A 16,009-nucleotide genomic window follows, 5' to 3' on the forward strand; every position below is an offset into this window, starting at 1 on the left:
CAACTAAGACAACTAAAACATCCAAGACATCCAACGTGGAATTCCTCAATTCCGTCCAAGGACGTTTATCCTAGCATGAGCTGTACAATTGATTGCCTACTTCGGTACAGGTATCGTACCTACATCATACGTATAACTATGCACGCCTCGGTTGGTCGGTTGTACCTCTCTAAACCCGGATACTACTGTAGGTACTTATAAGTCGGTACCTATCTATTTGCTGCTGTCGTACGAAAGCACAACTTTATGCGAGATATTACTTGATCGGAGACTTCCTAAATCGTCGGATAAGATCGCGACATTTTATCTTAGGTAAGCTCCTGCATAGATCCAGGTAACACATTTCTTGGCATTTATTTGCTTATCTGCTTGCATTTGATAAGGTACGGAAACTTGCCGGTGCGGTGTCTACCCGATTCTATTCTGTACTTATTCTGCACATAATCCTATTAATCCAGCTCTTCTGTGCCACCAGTACCCATGGATCCAATGCATAGATGTCAGAGAGATCAATTGACAAGGTCGAGACCGAACGTTCCGGACTATCCTTCCATTTGTGGCGTACGATAAATCTTGCCGTCTTGGAGATCTTTTAGTCACTCTCGGTAAGTCGTCATAATGCGGAGATTCGGAGTTCTAATTAGAGTCTCCCCAAAGTACATCATGTGGATTTGAACGGTCCGTCCCTGTGACCACCTGGACATCTTTAAGACCCTACGTATCTCCGTATCGGAGAGCTCGCGGTCCATAGTTCTTCTATGAACGATCCCCATCTGTCATAGCGACAAGAATAAAAGCGGCCCCTTAACCTGGGGTATTGAGTGATGAGCAAGTACCTAAGGGCGGCGAAAATTACCGTTCTCGGGGATACGATACCCCAATTCATGGGATCCGGAGAGCCTGGAAAACGTACTTGAACGAATACGAAGAGCGGGGACATCGAGCACACATGTTCCAACCCCAGAACAAACGCTACACAAGGTTGAAGAATTCGGCTATGCGCCCACTCTTCTTCCATTGCTCGACTGCTTCCCCGGTCATCAAGCCCGGCACGTAACACTCCCCGATGAACGAATACTTGCCCTCGCCGAGCTCCCGTACAACATATGGGACCTTCCCACCAAATAGGATAACTATTATATCATTTCTTTCCATCGTTTCGGGACCTATTCCCATTAAATTTCCCGCCGTGACGAAAAAACGTCTATGCAAACAAGCCCGTGTGAAAGCCTCGCGGAACCGGCCTGAGCTCGAATAGTTCCATATGGCACCTGGTAATCTCCATTTTTTGCTAACCCCTGAAACTGGGATTTGGCCTCCGAACTGCTGAAGCAGCCAGTCCGCCGCATCGTCAAGGAAATTTGAGTCCTCGTCGACTAGCTGTCTTGTTTCAGTAAGACCTGCACTGAGTGTCGAGACGAAAGTATGAGGTATATTCTCCGGATGGTACATATTCAAGTCTCCCGATGCATCGCCTCTCTTGGCTAGGTGTGCTACCAGATTCCATGCCGATTTTACGAAATCGTGCTCTTCTTTATAAGATGTGTGCCGGAACCCATAGCTTATAAGTTTATCCCCGTACGCTCTTATTGAGCCATCGGAAACTTTAATACCTCTCACAGAAAGGCATGCTGGGTCTATAGAGTCTCCCATAAACAGGTGCTCATTACCACTGGCATTATAAGGAGACTCGTCTCGGTTATCATTGACGAATTCGGTAGATATCTTCGATTGATTCCAATCGGGTACCCACGACGGACAGCCAGATGTTTTCACGCCTTGGATCCCGCCTGCGTGGGATAATGCTGCGAGATCCCCATGATATATTACCAGGAAGCGTATCACATTGGGGTATACCTCGTCAACCCTCTTTGGATCGTAGGTTGGTTCGATCAACGGATCAAACTGTTGATTATTCTCCCAAATACAGATGGTCTCTTCTGCTAAACTATAGGCCGCATATACTTTGTCTACTTTGAGCGTCGCTTTTCGTCCTCGAAGCTCTCGCAGTATTCGAAGTAATGGGCGTCTATTTCCCGTTATGTGCCACATGGCGGAAATCTTGGAAACTGGCAGAAGATCTTTCTTGTCTCCGTTAAACTGGACGTCCGAGGGTAAGGCGAAGCCATGCGCTTGGAACCATGTTGCAGCTTGCCCTAAGGCCTCCCACTCGATTTGCCAGTCCCCCAGAATAGCTACGGCTCGCTTGGCGTGAACGACCTCTTGGACGACCCAGATGCGCTCAAACCATGGGTTATCGAAAAAATCGCGGAGGAATTCCCATTCGACAGCGTCTGATTTAGGAAAACCATGTACGAGATTTCGGTATGCCGTATTCGTATCAGCTTTCGATGCTGTGGGATAATCCCTGCCAACATGGACGTTTCTCAATGCCTGCGCGATGAATGCGAGAACGACTGGCGTACTTCCGTACTGTCCGATGTGAATTTGTTGTCTAAGTGTAGGTATCCCCTTCGGTTTCAATGCTTCTAGCCGTAAGGAGTCAGCTCTATAGGAGTCATTTGCTTCGCCCAGCCATATCTTCACCGTGACAGCGTCTGCAAAGGTCTCATGCATTCGCTTCACCTGGTTCTCTTTCTCAGCCATGTCCTCTTGATTGATACAGAGAGCGTCAATCCAAATGGGTCTTTCTTGTTGAGAGACAGATTTCTCTTTCTCTTCTTGCCGATTGGTGGCAAACGAACCCCAGGCATTATGACTCGAGTGGAGTTGATGATCTTTTGACCAAGTGATCACTGAATCCCAGTTCGGGAGCGGACGAAGATATCTCATCGCTTTGGCCAAGTTTTTTGTGACCGTCATCCTGTGTCCATTGCACATAATGGGCTCGTCGGATAGTTCCGTACCCCACACATAAGAGATCGCATCATATTCCGGTGCATTATTCCTATCCTCGATGACGATAAGAGTGCAATTGATTGTCTCGGATGCAAAACCGGGTGCAATTAATAGCAAGCGTATGGCTTCCGGCCCTATGGGTTCATAAACCGGTCGGCCCGGCATACTCTTTAACCTTGGAGTGAATGAATATAGGTCTCGTAGCAGTAATTCTTTGATTTCGGATGATGCTTGTTAGCCATAAGTTGAGAGAACGATCATCGCTGTGGGTTTGGTTCTAGGTAGGACTTACAGCGTACAATAGGCCTCGCCTTGCTATCGGGTTGCATAAAATGTGGCTGCTTATATCTATATCTGGACTCGCCAGCCAACCAGATGACGAATCACTTCCAGGGGGTTTCAGGTCTGAACGGTTAGCTCCAGCGGCACAGCATGGCACAGCCTCAAATCCTTGGTATTTCGTCAATCTCAGCCCTACATACCGATTTTAGGTAACTTCTCATCATTCGTCATTATTAAGAATACAAGAGCAGGCTCAAGAAATGACAGTCATATAGTTTCTTACTGAATTAATTTGAGATTTGGGTTGAGTCCGACTTGTAGAATGAGGCTGGCACGCTGGCCTATTAGGGCGAAGATGAACGTCTTTTCCTACATCAGGAAAGATGCCCGATTACTCAACGCAAGTGAGTTCCCCGTTCCTCGAAAGAGCTTTCCTTAAGCTAGAACTCCTTACTTACCAAGATTGTAGCCGTCTACGCGCAATGGTAATTATACCTGAAAGAAGTGTTTAGTATCATCACTCACCTCGTCGTCTTAGGCTATGCGTCCTCTCAGCCATCTCCTGCATAGTAATAAGGATATGCTGGCTCATTAGCGCCGAAACTCCCGCCCCCGACAACCGATTAGAGTGGGTAGGCATCGCGATAATGGTCGCGGACATGATGTTCGTTCCCCTCTCCCCTCTCGCCCTCCAACCCTAACACACATCCCCACAGCTTCTTCCCCACCGCCTCCGTAACCATAGAGCTCTCGCACCTGCTGCGCTCCCGCTGGCTCGCCCTCCTCGGGATCTTCTATTGCACGTTACGGCTCTTCACCGGCTTCATATTCACCGCCACAGTGACCGCCGAGGGCCCCTCAGGCCCCTTCCTCTTCCTCGGCATGGCGCGCGTGGTCGCTACGTACTACGGTCTCATCCTCCCGTACGTCCCGAACAAAACCCCCTTCGAATCCGAGGCCCGCCCCGTCTCGAACATGGAGTCCGTCCCCGTGCGCGCCTGCTTCTACCTCGCGTACTCCCTCACCCTCCCCTATGCCACCCGCGTACCCCCCTTCGCCGAGCGGCTGTTCAGACATGCCACCCCGCATCTGTACCAAGTCGATTTCCTGGCTAGGTACGCGTTACCGTCGTTGTTCGAGCCCGCAACTGTGTTTGCGCTTTTGGCTTCGCTGGCGTATTGGATGGCTTTGTTCTTCAGGCAGGAGTACGTGTTTAGTCGCACGTTGGGCGGACCCGGGGTTGAACGGTTGACGTTTATTCGCCCGGGACGCGTGCAGACGGTTGATTCGATTGGATTGGAGGAGGGGAGGATTAGGTTGCCGTGATTGTTTAAGGGGAGATGTAGAATTGGAAAGAGGGTTGACTGGGTGAATGAATGCATTTGTAAGATTTAGCATAAGCTAGGCGTTTAAGGTTTGGTTGTCATGGTTTATTGTATGTTTAGTTGAAGGTTATTTCGGGACGAGTGCTATGGCCGACCTGATACCCACTTGGGCTCGATTCACACTCCGTATATGATTAACAAGTGCCTTTTTATTCTGCATGACCAAATTCGTAAATGCAAATAGCTACTGCGAATTCATTGAATTGTTACTGGACGTCGTAGATGTTATCTTTCAATTATGAACTCGCTTGCTACCTCTATTCCTCATTTTGCTAGAATCTCGCTTCCTGGCGCTCGCCCCTCTAAATTGGCCAAGTAACTGAGTGATACATCCGCATCAAAGTCGACTCGGCACAGGTACATCACGAAACAATGTCTATCAGAGCCCTTCTTCGACACTATCGTCTCGAGCTGCCGCCTCCGATGTCCTGTCCCACTCGGTAACTGGCGACTTTGTCCCATTCGATCTTCTGCCTCGTCACAGGGAGTTGTCTTCGCAGACCCTTGAATGCGCCTTCGCTTAGACTTGTAAATCCCCTGTTTAGTTCTTCCTGGTACTTCTTTTCTGCTGCGGCGATTTCTTTGGCGATCCCTGCACCTGTGCCTGACGAGACAGAGCCGGAGATGGGCTTGTTGGTTAATAATCGTACATTGCCGTCTTCGTAGTAGTGCACGTCGACCTTGATGCTACCTCCGAGACTATTTGAGGCGGGGTCGAAGATGTAGAGGGAACGCCATCGTCCGTTCCTGTCTGCAAGTTAGTGGCCCCCTTTATCCATTTCGATAAGTGGTCTTGTCCTACCAGAAGTTGTTCGGGCTGTATTTGTTGGCTACGATTATGACGGCCACCTTGGAGTCGTTCTCGATGGGATACGCGCCGTAAGAAGCGTTCGGGAAATGCTCCTTGACGTACGTGGATAGGCTCTTTAATGTCGACTTCCTGCGTATTGGTTATCAGCCTAGCTCTTGAAATACACATTCATATCCTTCCAGTTCTCAAAATAAAGTCAAGGTGGGGATTGCGTACACCAAGTCTGCCTGAGCGCCTTCCAACCCGTAGCTCTGCACGCCGCTCGCCTTCTGGGTAGCATGGTCAAAGGCGAAACTTGAGGAACTCTCGACGTCGAAGTACCGTCCATCGCCCAGTGAACTATGCGAACTGATGATGACTTGCTGACTGCTGCCGGGTAGTTTGGCGGTGACGAACTGTTCTTCATTGTACTTCTCGAAGGCGGGACCTAGTTGGGAGACGAGGTGGGGCTCGTTGAGGGTCAAGGCCTTAATGTCTATGAAGAAGATATGATATGAGAATCTATTTTGTCATTCGGATAATATATGGTTGACTGTATACCGTTGATTACGTCTGCTAGCTGCGTTGCGTCTATAAGTCAGCTTGCGATCCAACCCCTATAAATTAGTTGTAAGGGTTCATTATGCATACCTCTCCAGGCGGTGCGCCTTCTACGAAGGACTCGACGGTTTCTAATGAAGTGGCCATAATTATACTTATATGTAGATAAATATCTTAGAGTATAAATAACGAATGGCCTAGGTTTGTGAAGATATCGACGCTGTTGGCTTCCGCCTTACTTTGGACTTTGGGTGTTGATTGTTTTAACATCCATCCATTAGATCCATTAGAGCGCGGGGCAAAGTAGGCAGAGCTACGTAGGTACCTATCGTATTATCGATAACAAGTGCCAAGACTCCGAGGTCTTTGCTCAGGTCTCAGCCATCAGGTCATTGTGCATACGCTTAAAAATATGCCCCACCAAGTACCTGGGTACACATTTTTCATCTATTTTCATCAGGTGAAACTTTCCATCTCATGATTGAGATTTTCTCAACTTTTCATAATACAATGGTATTCTTGGATATCTTGTGCTATTATTTCATCCCGTATATATGGACAGGCCGTATGATTTCATATATACCCTTCAAATAAGCTTCAGTTTATTCTTTATTTTGAAAAATTAAGATGCAAGGACCACTTCTTTTAATATTCTATTAGCTTCTTCACGCCGTCGTATATTCCTATATTGACATTAGCCACGACCATCCTCGGAATCGGTTGAATATATGCGAAATGGAATACTCACTGGCAACATCAGGAATATTGAGTGCCTCGAACACCAGAGGGGTGAAAGTGCTCCATCCTGCTATTCGCGATACCGGAGCCGAGAGCGTATTAAAAGTATCCGGATTTTCTTGGATCGCTGCTGCTACTTCAGCTCCTATTCCAGCGTTCACCATGGCTTCGTGAACTACCATGCATCTCCCCGTTTTCTTCACGCTATTGAAGACACATTCTTTATCCCAGGGATATACCGTTCGCAGATCGATAAGTTCTATCGAAATTCCGAAATCTTTTTCCGCCTTTTCGATCGCTGCACTGCAAGTATAGAGCGGCTGCCCGTACGAGATTATGGTAACATCTGTGCCCTCCTTGAGTATCTCCGCTTTGGAAAGTGGTAAAGTGTATGCAGCTGTTGGCACCTGCTCGACCGCTGCTCTGTATAGAATCTTTGGCTCCATAAAGACACATGGATCATTACTTCGGATTGCCGATAGCAAGAGGCCCTTTGCCTGTAGTGGTGATCTTGGCATTATCACCCTAAGGCCGGGAATATGGGTGAAGAGACTCTCGGGTGACTGCGAGTGGTATAGCGCACCATGACCAACGCTTCCACATGGCATTCTCACTGTTAACCCGCCCGCGTTTCTCCCCGTCTTCCCTTCGCGGTATCTGTATTTTGCGGCCTCGTTCACCAACTGATCGAAAGCAGGATACACATAATCGGCAAACTGGATCTCGGCTACCGGCCGCATTCCCTCGGCAGCCAGGCCAATACCGAAGCCCATGATGCCTTGTTCTGTCAGGGGTGTATTGAACACACGGGCGCCCCCAAACCTCTCTGCCAATTTCACCGTGCAACGGAATACACCTCCGAAAGCGACATCTTCGCCAAAAACCAGGACGTTCTCATCTTCGGCAAGTGCAGTTGCCATAGCATCGGTAATGGCTTGGCAAAGGTTCATTCGTTTCGCTGTGCCATTTCTGGCTTCGGGTGGCAACTCAGGGTTGCTGAGTGCTGTCTGTGAGCTGTGTGCTAATAGTGGTGTTGTCGAAAAATCAGTTGGTAAGTTCAGCCGTGCATTCGGTGGATGCGTCGAATAGTTTCGATTTCGCGATGTACACAAAATGGGATGTTGGCATTTATACAATATGTCGATAGACTTGGAAGCTTTTCCGAGTGATCGGAGCGAGATAAAAGGCTTCATCGTTATAAGTCTACTCGCTACCTGTATGAATTCATGTCTAACTACAGATCAATATCGTTCTTAGAACGAAGGAAGGAAAGAATAGAATGCGGTCAGGTCAGCCGAGAAGCGTCATACGCATAAGACCCAATGCCGCTTAGTTGCGGCGTTCGGTTTAAAGAGTTCTGATTGAACTGTAAAGCGGCAGATCTCACACAGACCAGTCTTCCCCGCTACAACTAAAATGTACCTTTGTATCTATTGGTGGAGCAAGGTGCCGAGCCGCCGGGTTGTGGAGATTACCAAGTTTTGAAAGCTTTCAAGGATGTTGACTTGAGAGCGATAGTTGCCCGGTCAACATTATTCTCACCGTCAATGCTACCTCGTATACGACCACGCAAGCTTTTAACAATTTATTTCCCTTGACGCAATCGATATCTGCAGATTCCTACCGCAAAGAGTTTATCGACTTGCATAACCATCTGTACATTCTTGATAGCTTAGGTTTCAGTGAATGTATCTTCATATACATTCCTGACGTTTAGCTTCTCATTGCTCATATCACTCACATCGCTCACATCTATGGCTCACGAAGACTCGGAAACGGATAATCATCGGCGTAGGGATTCCGAGACCCGCCATAAACGACACAAGAAAAAAAGATCTAGAGAACATGGATCAGCAAGGCCTGCATCGGGCTCAGAGGGAACGTCGCAGGGTACGGGCCAAAGGCTATCTATGAATGCCCTCGCCCAATTGAACGATTTTAATACCCGAGGCGTTACGCAAGAACCACCTAAAGAGAGGGAACGCAAAACAAGGCGAGACCGAAGTCGGAAACCAGAATACAAAGCTGTCGATGTAGAGTACGATGCACCGAGGAGGAGCCGACGCCCGAGTCGCGATCATGGACAATCAGAAGGGGAATACAATGCGCCGAGACGAGAACGGAGACGGAAAGAGGGATACCGGGATGGGGAAGGAGGTTATGAGTCAAGAGGATATGAATCACGGGGTTACGAATCTCGAGATAGGGAAGACCAGCGGCGACGGCGACGACAGCGGAATGCCGGAACCGAAGATGAGGGAGACATACTGAAGGGAAAGGGAAAGAAACATCGCAAGAAAGATCGAAGAGTGGTTAGTGGTGCCATTGTAGAAGAAGGAAGAGCAATTCCAGCAATTCGAGGTGGCGCCACAAGCAAACATAGTAGCTATGACAGTTACGATAGTATTGAGAAAGAGAAGGCGAGCAGTCGCTTCGAGTTCAAGCAATACTGGGGGAACAGAAAGAAGAAACGATGTAAGTTTGGATGATCTTATGGTGAGTACGATATTGACGTTTTGAATAGGGATCATAGCGGGTATCGCGCTTGTGGTGCTCATCATCATTATTGCGGTCGCTGTCGTTGTGAGCAAGAAGAATAGCTCGAACAACAATTCAAACAAATCCAGTCTAAGCGGCGTCTCAGAAGATAGTATCCCTGTGGCTGCCCGAGGAACATATCTGGATCCTTTCACATGGTATGAAACAACAGACCTCAACGTAACATATACGAACGAAACAGTTGGCGATTTGCCGATAATGGGACTTTTCACGGATTGGGACGACTCCACGGCTGCTAATGACAAAGTTCCGGCTATTGAGAAGTCCTGGGGCGACTATGCTAAGACGCCAGCACGAGGCGTTAATCTTGGTGGATGGCTGTCATTAGAACCTTTCATTACGCCTTCGCTGTTTAACTACGACAGTAAGCTTAAAATCATCGATGAATGGACTTTATGTAGCCACTTGGGTCCCAAGACGGCAGCTTCAACCCTCGAGAAACATTACGCGACCTTCGTAACGGAACAGACATTTAAGGACATCCAAGCAGCAGGACTCGATCACGTTCGCATTCCATATAGTTACTGGGCTGTACAGACATACGACGATGACCCGTACGTTTTCCGTACTTCCTGGCGCTACCTCTTGCGTGGCATTGAATGGGCGCGCAAGTACGGATTGCGAGTGAATCTAGATCTTCATGGCCTGCCTGGTAGTCAGAATGGATGGAATCACAGTGGAAGGCAAGGTGTCGTCAACTGGCTCAACGGTACCAATGGCGATTTGAACAGCCAACGATCACTAGACGTGCACGATCGTCTAACCAAGTTCTTCGCCCAAGACCGGTACAAGAACATTATCACCTTCTACGGACTCGCCAACGAGCCGCGCATGGTTTCCCTCTCCGCAAGCGCCGTCATCTCCTGGACAACGCAGGCGTACAACCTCGTGCGCAAGAACGGCGTGAACGCAAACGTCGTGTTCGGCGACGGCTTCATGGGCCTAGCCAACTGGCAAGGCAAGCTGTCAGGCATGGATGGGCTCGTGTTGGACGTGCACCAGTACGTCATCTTCAACAACGACCAGATCCTCTACACGCACCAGAAGAAGGTCCAATACGCCTGTAACGGCTGGACCGAACAGACGGAGCAGAGCATGAACACTGCGACAGGCTTCGGCCCTACTATGTTCGCGGAGTGGTCGCAGGCCGACACGGACTGCACGCAGTACCTGACGAACGTGGGCTGGGGCAACCGGTGGACGGGGACGTACGACTCAGGCAACGTGTCGACGCAAGCGCTCACGCCGCTCTGCCCGACCAAAGACAGCACGTGCACGTGCGACGGCGCGAACGCGGACCCGAGCAAGTACAGCAGCGCGTACAAGCAGTTCCTCAAGATGTTCGCCGAGGCGCAGATGGTCTCCTTCGAAAAGGGCTGGGGCTGGTGGTACTGGACCTGGGACACCGAGAGCGCGCCCCAGTGGAGCTACAAGAAGGGCCTCGCCGCTGGCATCCTCCCCGCCAAGGCCTACGATAAGGACTTCAACTGCGATAGCGACGTCCCCGACTTCTCGGGGCTTAGCGAAACATACTGAACTGAAACTACTAAGGGGCGGGGGATGGGTAGATATGTGGGTGAATGGGTGAGTGGGTGTGTGGATGGACGGTCGATCGCGTCGGGAGGTGAGGAGGCGAATCGCTCTCTTTGGCTCTGGTTTTACCCATGGGGCGGCTCGGGTCGTGATTCGTCTCGCATTCATGCGCGCCTCTTCTTTTCCGCTGACCGCAGACCGAGGAGAATACCGCTTTCCCTACCATTGCATGAACCCGTGGGGTTGGAGACGATTAGTTCATGCACCTCTCGGATATTGCTTATACATATGTGTCGACGGCTGCTTCCGAGATAAACCGCGTTGCCGGGACCGTGTATGTCTGGGTTGGGTTGGGTTGGGAGCGCTACGCTATGCTATGCTAAGAACCTTGATGCGACGGCGCTCCGAATTCCGTGGGTGCGCGGAAGGGGGGGTTTACCGTGGTAATAGAATGGTCGCCGTCCTAACCCACTCGAAAATTCCTACGCATAGCCCGCCTAATAGGTACTCTTCGCCTTTCTAGGCGTTTCTAGGGGACATTATAGAAGCGTATGCGCCGGAGTGCTACGCTATCTCATGCGATCTATACATAAATTTGGTTGCAATAACGAACGTTTTGCATATATATACTGGGACTCTGGAGTTATCGGGGTTATTGTTTATCTAATGCTACCATATATATTGACGATGTACATGGGGGGGTTAGGTAGAGGGAGGAGAAGGGATATGATACATGCGAATGTGTTTGGAATTACTACCTGTGTATACTCTATGAGCGAAATACCTGAGCTGCTGCAAGATTAATGAATGCCGATACCTATGCATATGCCTTTCTGAAACTTCTATTACCTTCGAACCAGATGATTATGGCATGTTGATCTCGACTGATACGTAAACATTTGCTACGATCTTGTCTCTTTTTGTCGACAAGGTTTTAACGGTTCTGCATATCAATAGATCGTTTTAGAATTGGTATGGAGGGCTATGTATTTGAAACCGGTGGCATGAGTCATGAAAGTTTCTTACGCTCGGAAGATCTCGGTGTGGCTTTGGATATATAGCTTTTTGACCTCTAGGAAGCCAGCCATCTCACACACCGCACTAGGAACGTGGGGGGGAGACGACCCTCTAGAAGGCTGATGGGGCATTGACGAATCTGCAATAGGTTTTTACATGATCGTCGCCACGCCACAGCGTCGCATTTGCGGCTGACCGTACATATAAATATGTAAGCTGTCAGATTGACCGGTTGAGAAATCTAGATACGGTACCGAAAGTCCGGGGAACTTATAGGAGGCAATGCAATAGCTTGATATTCTTGTACACTTGAAGGTGGTATTCGAACGAATTCGGTCAGGATAAGGAACGAACTTGCAGCTATGCAAGTACGGGTGCGGCGCGTATACTGATGGTAAGCTGAATCGGTCCCGGACATTGTGAGGCTGAAAAGCCCGGCAATCTAGATAGCCATTTGGGCCAGACTAGCCACCGGTCGATTGCTGAGGGAGGGGCGGAAGAGCGACAAGATTGGCGTGATCAGACCGACTGGCTAGCTGAATATCTGCTCACATAGGACATGTCGTTTGTAGCGACTACTTGTTGTCGCCTTTGCACCTCCTTTACCTAACCGTGTAGACAATAAACTGCGCCCGAGTCCAAAGACAGTCCGATCGACGTGTGTATTTTGTCGTTAGTTATGCTCCGGTCCTAAAATTGGTGGCTCTATTATATTAAAAAAACCTGGTTAGCAGACACCATTTCTGTTTGATTCGGCACATTCTGATTCCAATCGAGATAAGAAGTGATCTTATCACGCCTCAGCCGTCTGAAACCATACCAAGACTACAGCTGGTGGCGGTTCGCAAATTGCTTCCTCGGTCGGCCTATTTTGAACGCCATGTACCGTATGTAGCCACCTCCCGAGAAGGAAGAATTTTGACAGATCTTGGGAAATCCAAAACCGGGATTTGAAAGCAATGCAGGATGCAGCTTGTGCTTAAACCGCTTTTCCTTCTTCCTGTGGTGGATGTATACCACTTATGACGAAGAAGTCAGCCTTAGTGCCAATCTTGGAAGAACCATGGCTAGGGGTACCGGTAGTAGAGTCGGTGGTGTGCGTAGCTACGATGCAAAGTAGGGAACAGGACCTGCCTTAGTGCGGTCTGTTTCTGCGGCCGTAAGGAGGATTCCACGGCCGACGCCTAGTATTCATGCCAAGAAAACACGTCGCTTGATGCCGTAGGAATATCATGTTGCGGCCGTCGTGATCGGAAGCAATGCCTAATCCTCTGGGCAAGCGTGCCTGCCATAGACAGTAAACGTCCTTCTTGTCTTGTCTCTTGTTCTAGGCCTGGATTCTATCGAGCGCCACCTCATTTCCGAGTAATGTCAAGCTTTGTGGCTAGGTAGACCATTGGCTCGCCCAAACTCGTCTGATATGCAATGTACGGCGCCACCCATATAACCAATGCTTCTGCCCGGGTATGCCAGTCATCAAACCATCTCCTTAATCATCCTTTCCACTTTGTCGGGACCAATCATAGATTATCTTATTAGCGGATCCTAAACTGGGCTCGTGTTTTCAACTACTTGGCCATGCGTGTGTTAATTAATTGCTAGAAGCCTCAGCGGCGGCTCTGTAACCTCGTATCAAGTTTTCAATACATGCCCATAACCGATGTACGAGGATAGCTAATGAATGTACCGTTCAGGTAAGATGAAGTATCTCACCGTGAGGTGGGTTGCCTGCTTTACGTTCGTCTCACGCTTAAAGGCGATGACACAATGACTACCTCCAAGTCTTTGGGTATCACCTAGCTGATGTTTAAAATCGCAGCAGTGATAGGAACTTTCATCTCACATAGTGGTGTGGGGTCGGCTTTTGCATCATCTGCAAAACAGACCAAGTTGGAAATTGTTCGAATGGTGATGGCATGATACGGAAGTCCGACTATATTCCACAATGGCTAGACCAGGGTTTTTCCTATTTTTGGAGGGGTTTTTCTGTGTAACGAAGCAGCGTTCAACTTCGTTGCCTCTAAGCAATTGCCAAGGTCTTGTCTGATCCAGAGGGCAGCATTGGGATCGTCTAAATGCTGCCAAGGAAGATAAGCCTCGAGACCCAACATAAATCATGATGTCGACTACCGGTGCGAGCAACCCTTGTATAGAAACCGAGAGTATTGGTCGGTGAAACAAGCACAGAGTACTTGGTTAAAAGAACGCCCTCGAAATAGCTTGTTTGTAATAGCTTTGTCAGGGTACTGCGGGCCACTGTGATCTTACATCTCCGAAGCAGTTTTTTTCAAGCTAATATTCTGTGCGACTAGTTAGAGTGAACGGTAGGACATTTGATTATAGGTAACGCGATCATCGTATGCGGGCATGCTTGGAACCGTGACATCATGTGTGATACTACCACGGACAACCATAATATGTTGGTAAAATAGGCTTCCATGGTTTAGACGGTCGGCAGTACATAGGACCGCTTATGCTGCGCTGAACCGGACCGCATTCGGAGGAGCGCTTCCTTTCCAGAGTTGCACGAAGCCTGTAGCCGTTCAGCTGGTTCTGTGGAGGGTTCGTTGGTCCTTATTGAGTGCCGCGTGTTCGAACATCTGCCATAGTTAGAATCCAACAGCTGGTTGAAAAAACTTTATTAACCACTTAAGTCGCAATGTGCCTCCTACCTTACCTCCCTTACATCTCCTTTACCATCTTGCTCCACGATTCGCGTAACACATAGCATATTGCAACGCGCGAGGGTCGTATGCAGGTGGGACACGTGATTTTAATTATGAATTCGCGGCTTTTAAAAGAAAGCTCTTGGGCCATTGAAATGCCGTGGTTTTGGAGTTTGAGTATAGCTGGCTCGTACTATTGCATGGTGCTCCAAAGGATTGACATGCTGTGTTGCCCGAGTTCATTTGGCCAAGAGCAGGGCTGATATGCCCTATGATATCCTATGATGACAGCAGGTGCCGGCGTTAAAAAAAGACGCGAATGGACAAGCGCCGAAAGGGACCGCGTCCACTATCCATGACGGGTATACAGGGGAATAACAAGCCTTGAGTGAGGTTGCATTCCGCAGGAATAGCTGTGCGCTATTCATGCAGATGCACGACATTGCAGGAGCGGACGATTGGCGCCGTGGGCTACATAGAGTTGGGTAAGCGATCTCAGATGGACAAGACTATATTGAATTAGTATATGCGGATAACCTGCGTCAAGGTGCGTTGGATGTAGTTTCATCGAGAGAGCGACGGGTAAAGCGAGAGGTATACAGATTAGATGCAACCTGTCTGTTGAGAATAGTGGCGAAGGGTCGATCGAAAAGGTCGGATGCGGCCTCCCTTGGTCGTACCGAGGGTGATCGCTCGTGATTGCCTCCAGATAGTGGTCATAACGAAAGATTGAAGGTCTCTTGCAGTTTCGTGCAGTGGAGATCTTCAGGCACCCCGGAGAATTCGGGAAGGTTGGCGATAGGAGGGCGCGGACAACACAGCAGACGAGATGGATAGACTCTTCTGGAGCAAGATTCAAGATTCTAGATCAACACGGCGACCTGCCTGTTTCATTAAGATTTGGCGAGCGGCCGACGTAGCAGCAGGCTCGAGAACGAAATCCGAAATCTGCAAATAATGTTCGCGTCCCTTAAGGAACCTTTGCATGTGTGTAGCATGTAGTAACAGTTCATCATCAACATCCCTCGATTTGAATACTCCAGTACGGCAATACTTTAGTGACGCGTCAATAGAAGCTTCGACTGATTCTTGGCTGATCACCGAATGGATCTTAACTGGTCGGTTGGATGTTGATTGGGTCCATCCAATTTTGACTGCATGCCGCATGTAGTTTGACCCACGATGGGGTCAACTCTTCGGCACTGCATCGTGCATCTTCCTTCTTAGTTAGGCTCGGCACAACGGATACGTGGACCATGATTCGACGAGAGATCGCCTCGCTTGTGCTGATGTATTCAGCCATGCTATGCACGTATAGAGCGCCATTCGTTTTGGCGGGGGGGTTAATTTGGGGGTGTTGTTGTTGTTATTGGATATACGCAGATATCGATGGCCCATTAATGGTCCATCTGTAGTGGCCCCGTGTAAATTTCTTCCTTCTTAAAGAGTGTGTATACGTGTTCTGTATTTGAGATGACCGGCGTAGTAACCTACTGGAATTGGAAGAAATGAGCGTACGGAGTTTTATCTGCGATGAAGTATTATGTATACAATATGTTGCATGTAGTATGCGGTATGTAGTATGTAGTATGTAGCATGTATGTAGCAACAGGCATCGA

General features: G+C 48.8%; 5 protein-coding genes across 5 annotated transcripts; 2 read left to right on the plus strand and 3 right to left on the minus strand.

Annotated features, from left to right (window-relative positions):
* Positions 1 to 329: 329 nt before the first annotated feature.
* On the minus strand, positions 330 to 3,338 carry GGS22DRAFT_154954 (heterokaryon incompatibility protein-domain-containing protein). Its single transcript, XM_047960118.1, has one exon. The coding sequence runs from the start codon at positions 3,022 to 3,024 to the stop codon at positions 973 to 975; it is 2,052 nt and encodes a 683-aa protein (XP_047821875.1). The 5' UTR covers positions 3,025 to 3,338; the 3' UTR covers positions 330 to 972.
* Positions 3,339 to 4,685, plus strand: GGS22DRAFT_154956 (uncharacterized protein). Its single transcript, XM_047960119.1, has 4 exons — positions 3,339 to 3,545; positions 3,611 to 3,626; positions 3,680 to 3,805; positions 3,858 to 4,685. Exons 1-4 carry the CDS (start codon positions 3,464 to 3,466, stop codon positions 4,465 to 4,467), a joined length of 834 nt encoding a protein of 277 aa, XP_047821876.1. The 5' UTR covers positions 3,339 to 3,463; the 3' UTR covers positions 4,468 to 4,685.
* Positions 4,686 to 4,711: 26 nt separating this feature from the next.
* GGS22DRAFT_154958 (subunits of heterodimeric actin filament capping protein Capz) lies at positions 4,712 to 6,134 on the minus strand. Its single transcript, XM_047960120.1, has 5 exons — positions 5,968 to 6,134; positions 5,878 to 5,896; positions 5,554 to 5,812; positions 5,329 to 5,466; positions 4,712 to 5,273 (listed from the first exon to the last, which is right to left on the minus strand). Exons 1-5 carry the CDS (start codon positions 6,022 to 6,024, stop codon positions 4,925 to 4,927), a joined length of 822 nt encoding a protein of 273 aa, XP_047821877.1. The 5' UTR covers positions 6,025 to 6,134; the 3' UTR covers positions 4,712 to 4,924.
* A 362-nt stretch (positions 6,135 to 6,496) lies between these two features.
* GGS22DRAFT_92725 (thiamine diphosphate-binding protein) lies at positions 6,497 to 8,058 on the minus strand. The gene is made up of 2 exons (XM_047968434.1): positions 6,626 to 8,058; positions 6,497 to 6,560 (listed from the first exon to the last, which is right to left on the minus strand). The coding sequence occupies exons 1-2, from the start codon at positions 7,806 to 7,808 to the stop codon at positions 6,523 to 6,525; spliced, it is 1,221 nt and encodes a 406-aa protein (XP_047821878.1). The 5' UTR covers positions 7,809 to 8,058; the 3' UTR covers positions 6,497 to 6,522.
* Position 8,059: 1 nt separating this feature from the next.
* GGS22DRAFT_92730 (glycoside hydrolase family 5 protein) lies at positions 8,060 to 10,715 on the plus strand. The gene is made up of 2 exons (XM_047968435.1): positions 8,060 to 9,090; positions 9,140 to 10,715. Exons 1-2 carry the CDS (start codon positions 8,370 to 8,372, stop codon positions 10,708 to 10,710), a joined length of 2,292 nt encoding a protein of 763 aa, XP_047821879.1. The 5' UTR covers positions 8,060 to 8,369; the 3' UTR covers positions 10,711 to 10,715.
* Positions 10,716 to 16,009: the final 5,294 nt, after the last annotated feature.

Source organism: Annulohypoxylon maeteangense, assembly GCF_022496945.1.
Source record: "Annulohypoxylon maeteangense strain CBS 123835 unplaced genomic scaffold GGS22scaffold_3, whole genome shotgun sequence".
Classification (NCBI taxonomy): domain Eukaryota; kingdom Fungi; phylum Ascomycota; class Sordariomycetes; order Xylariales; family Hypoxylaceae; genus Annulohypoxylon; species Annulohypoxylon maeteangense.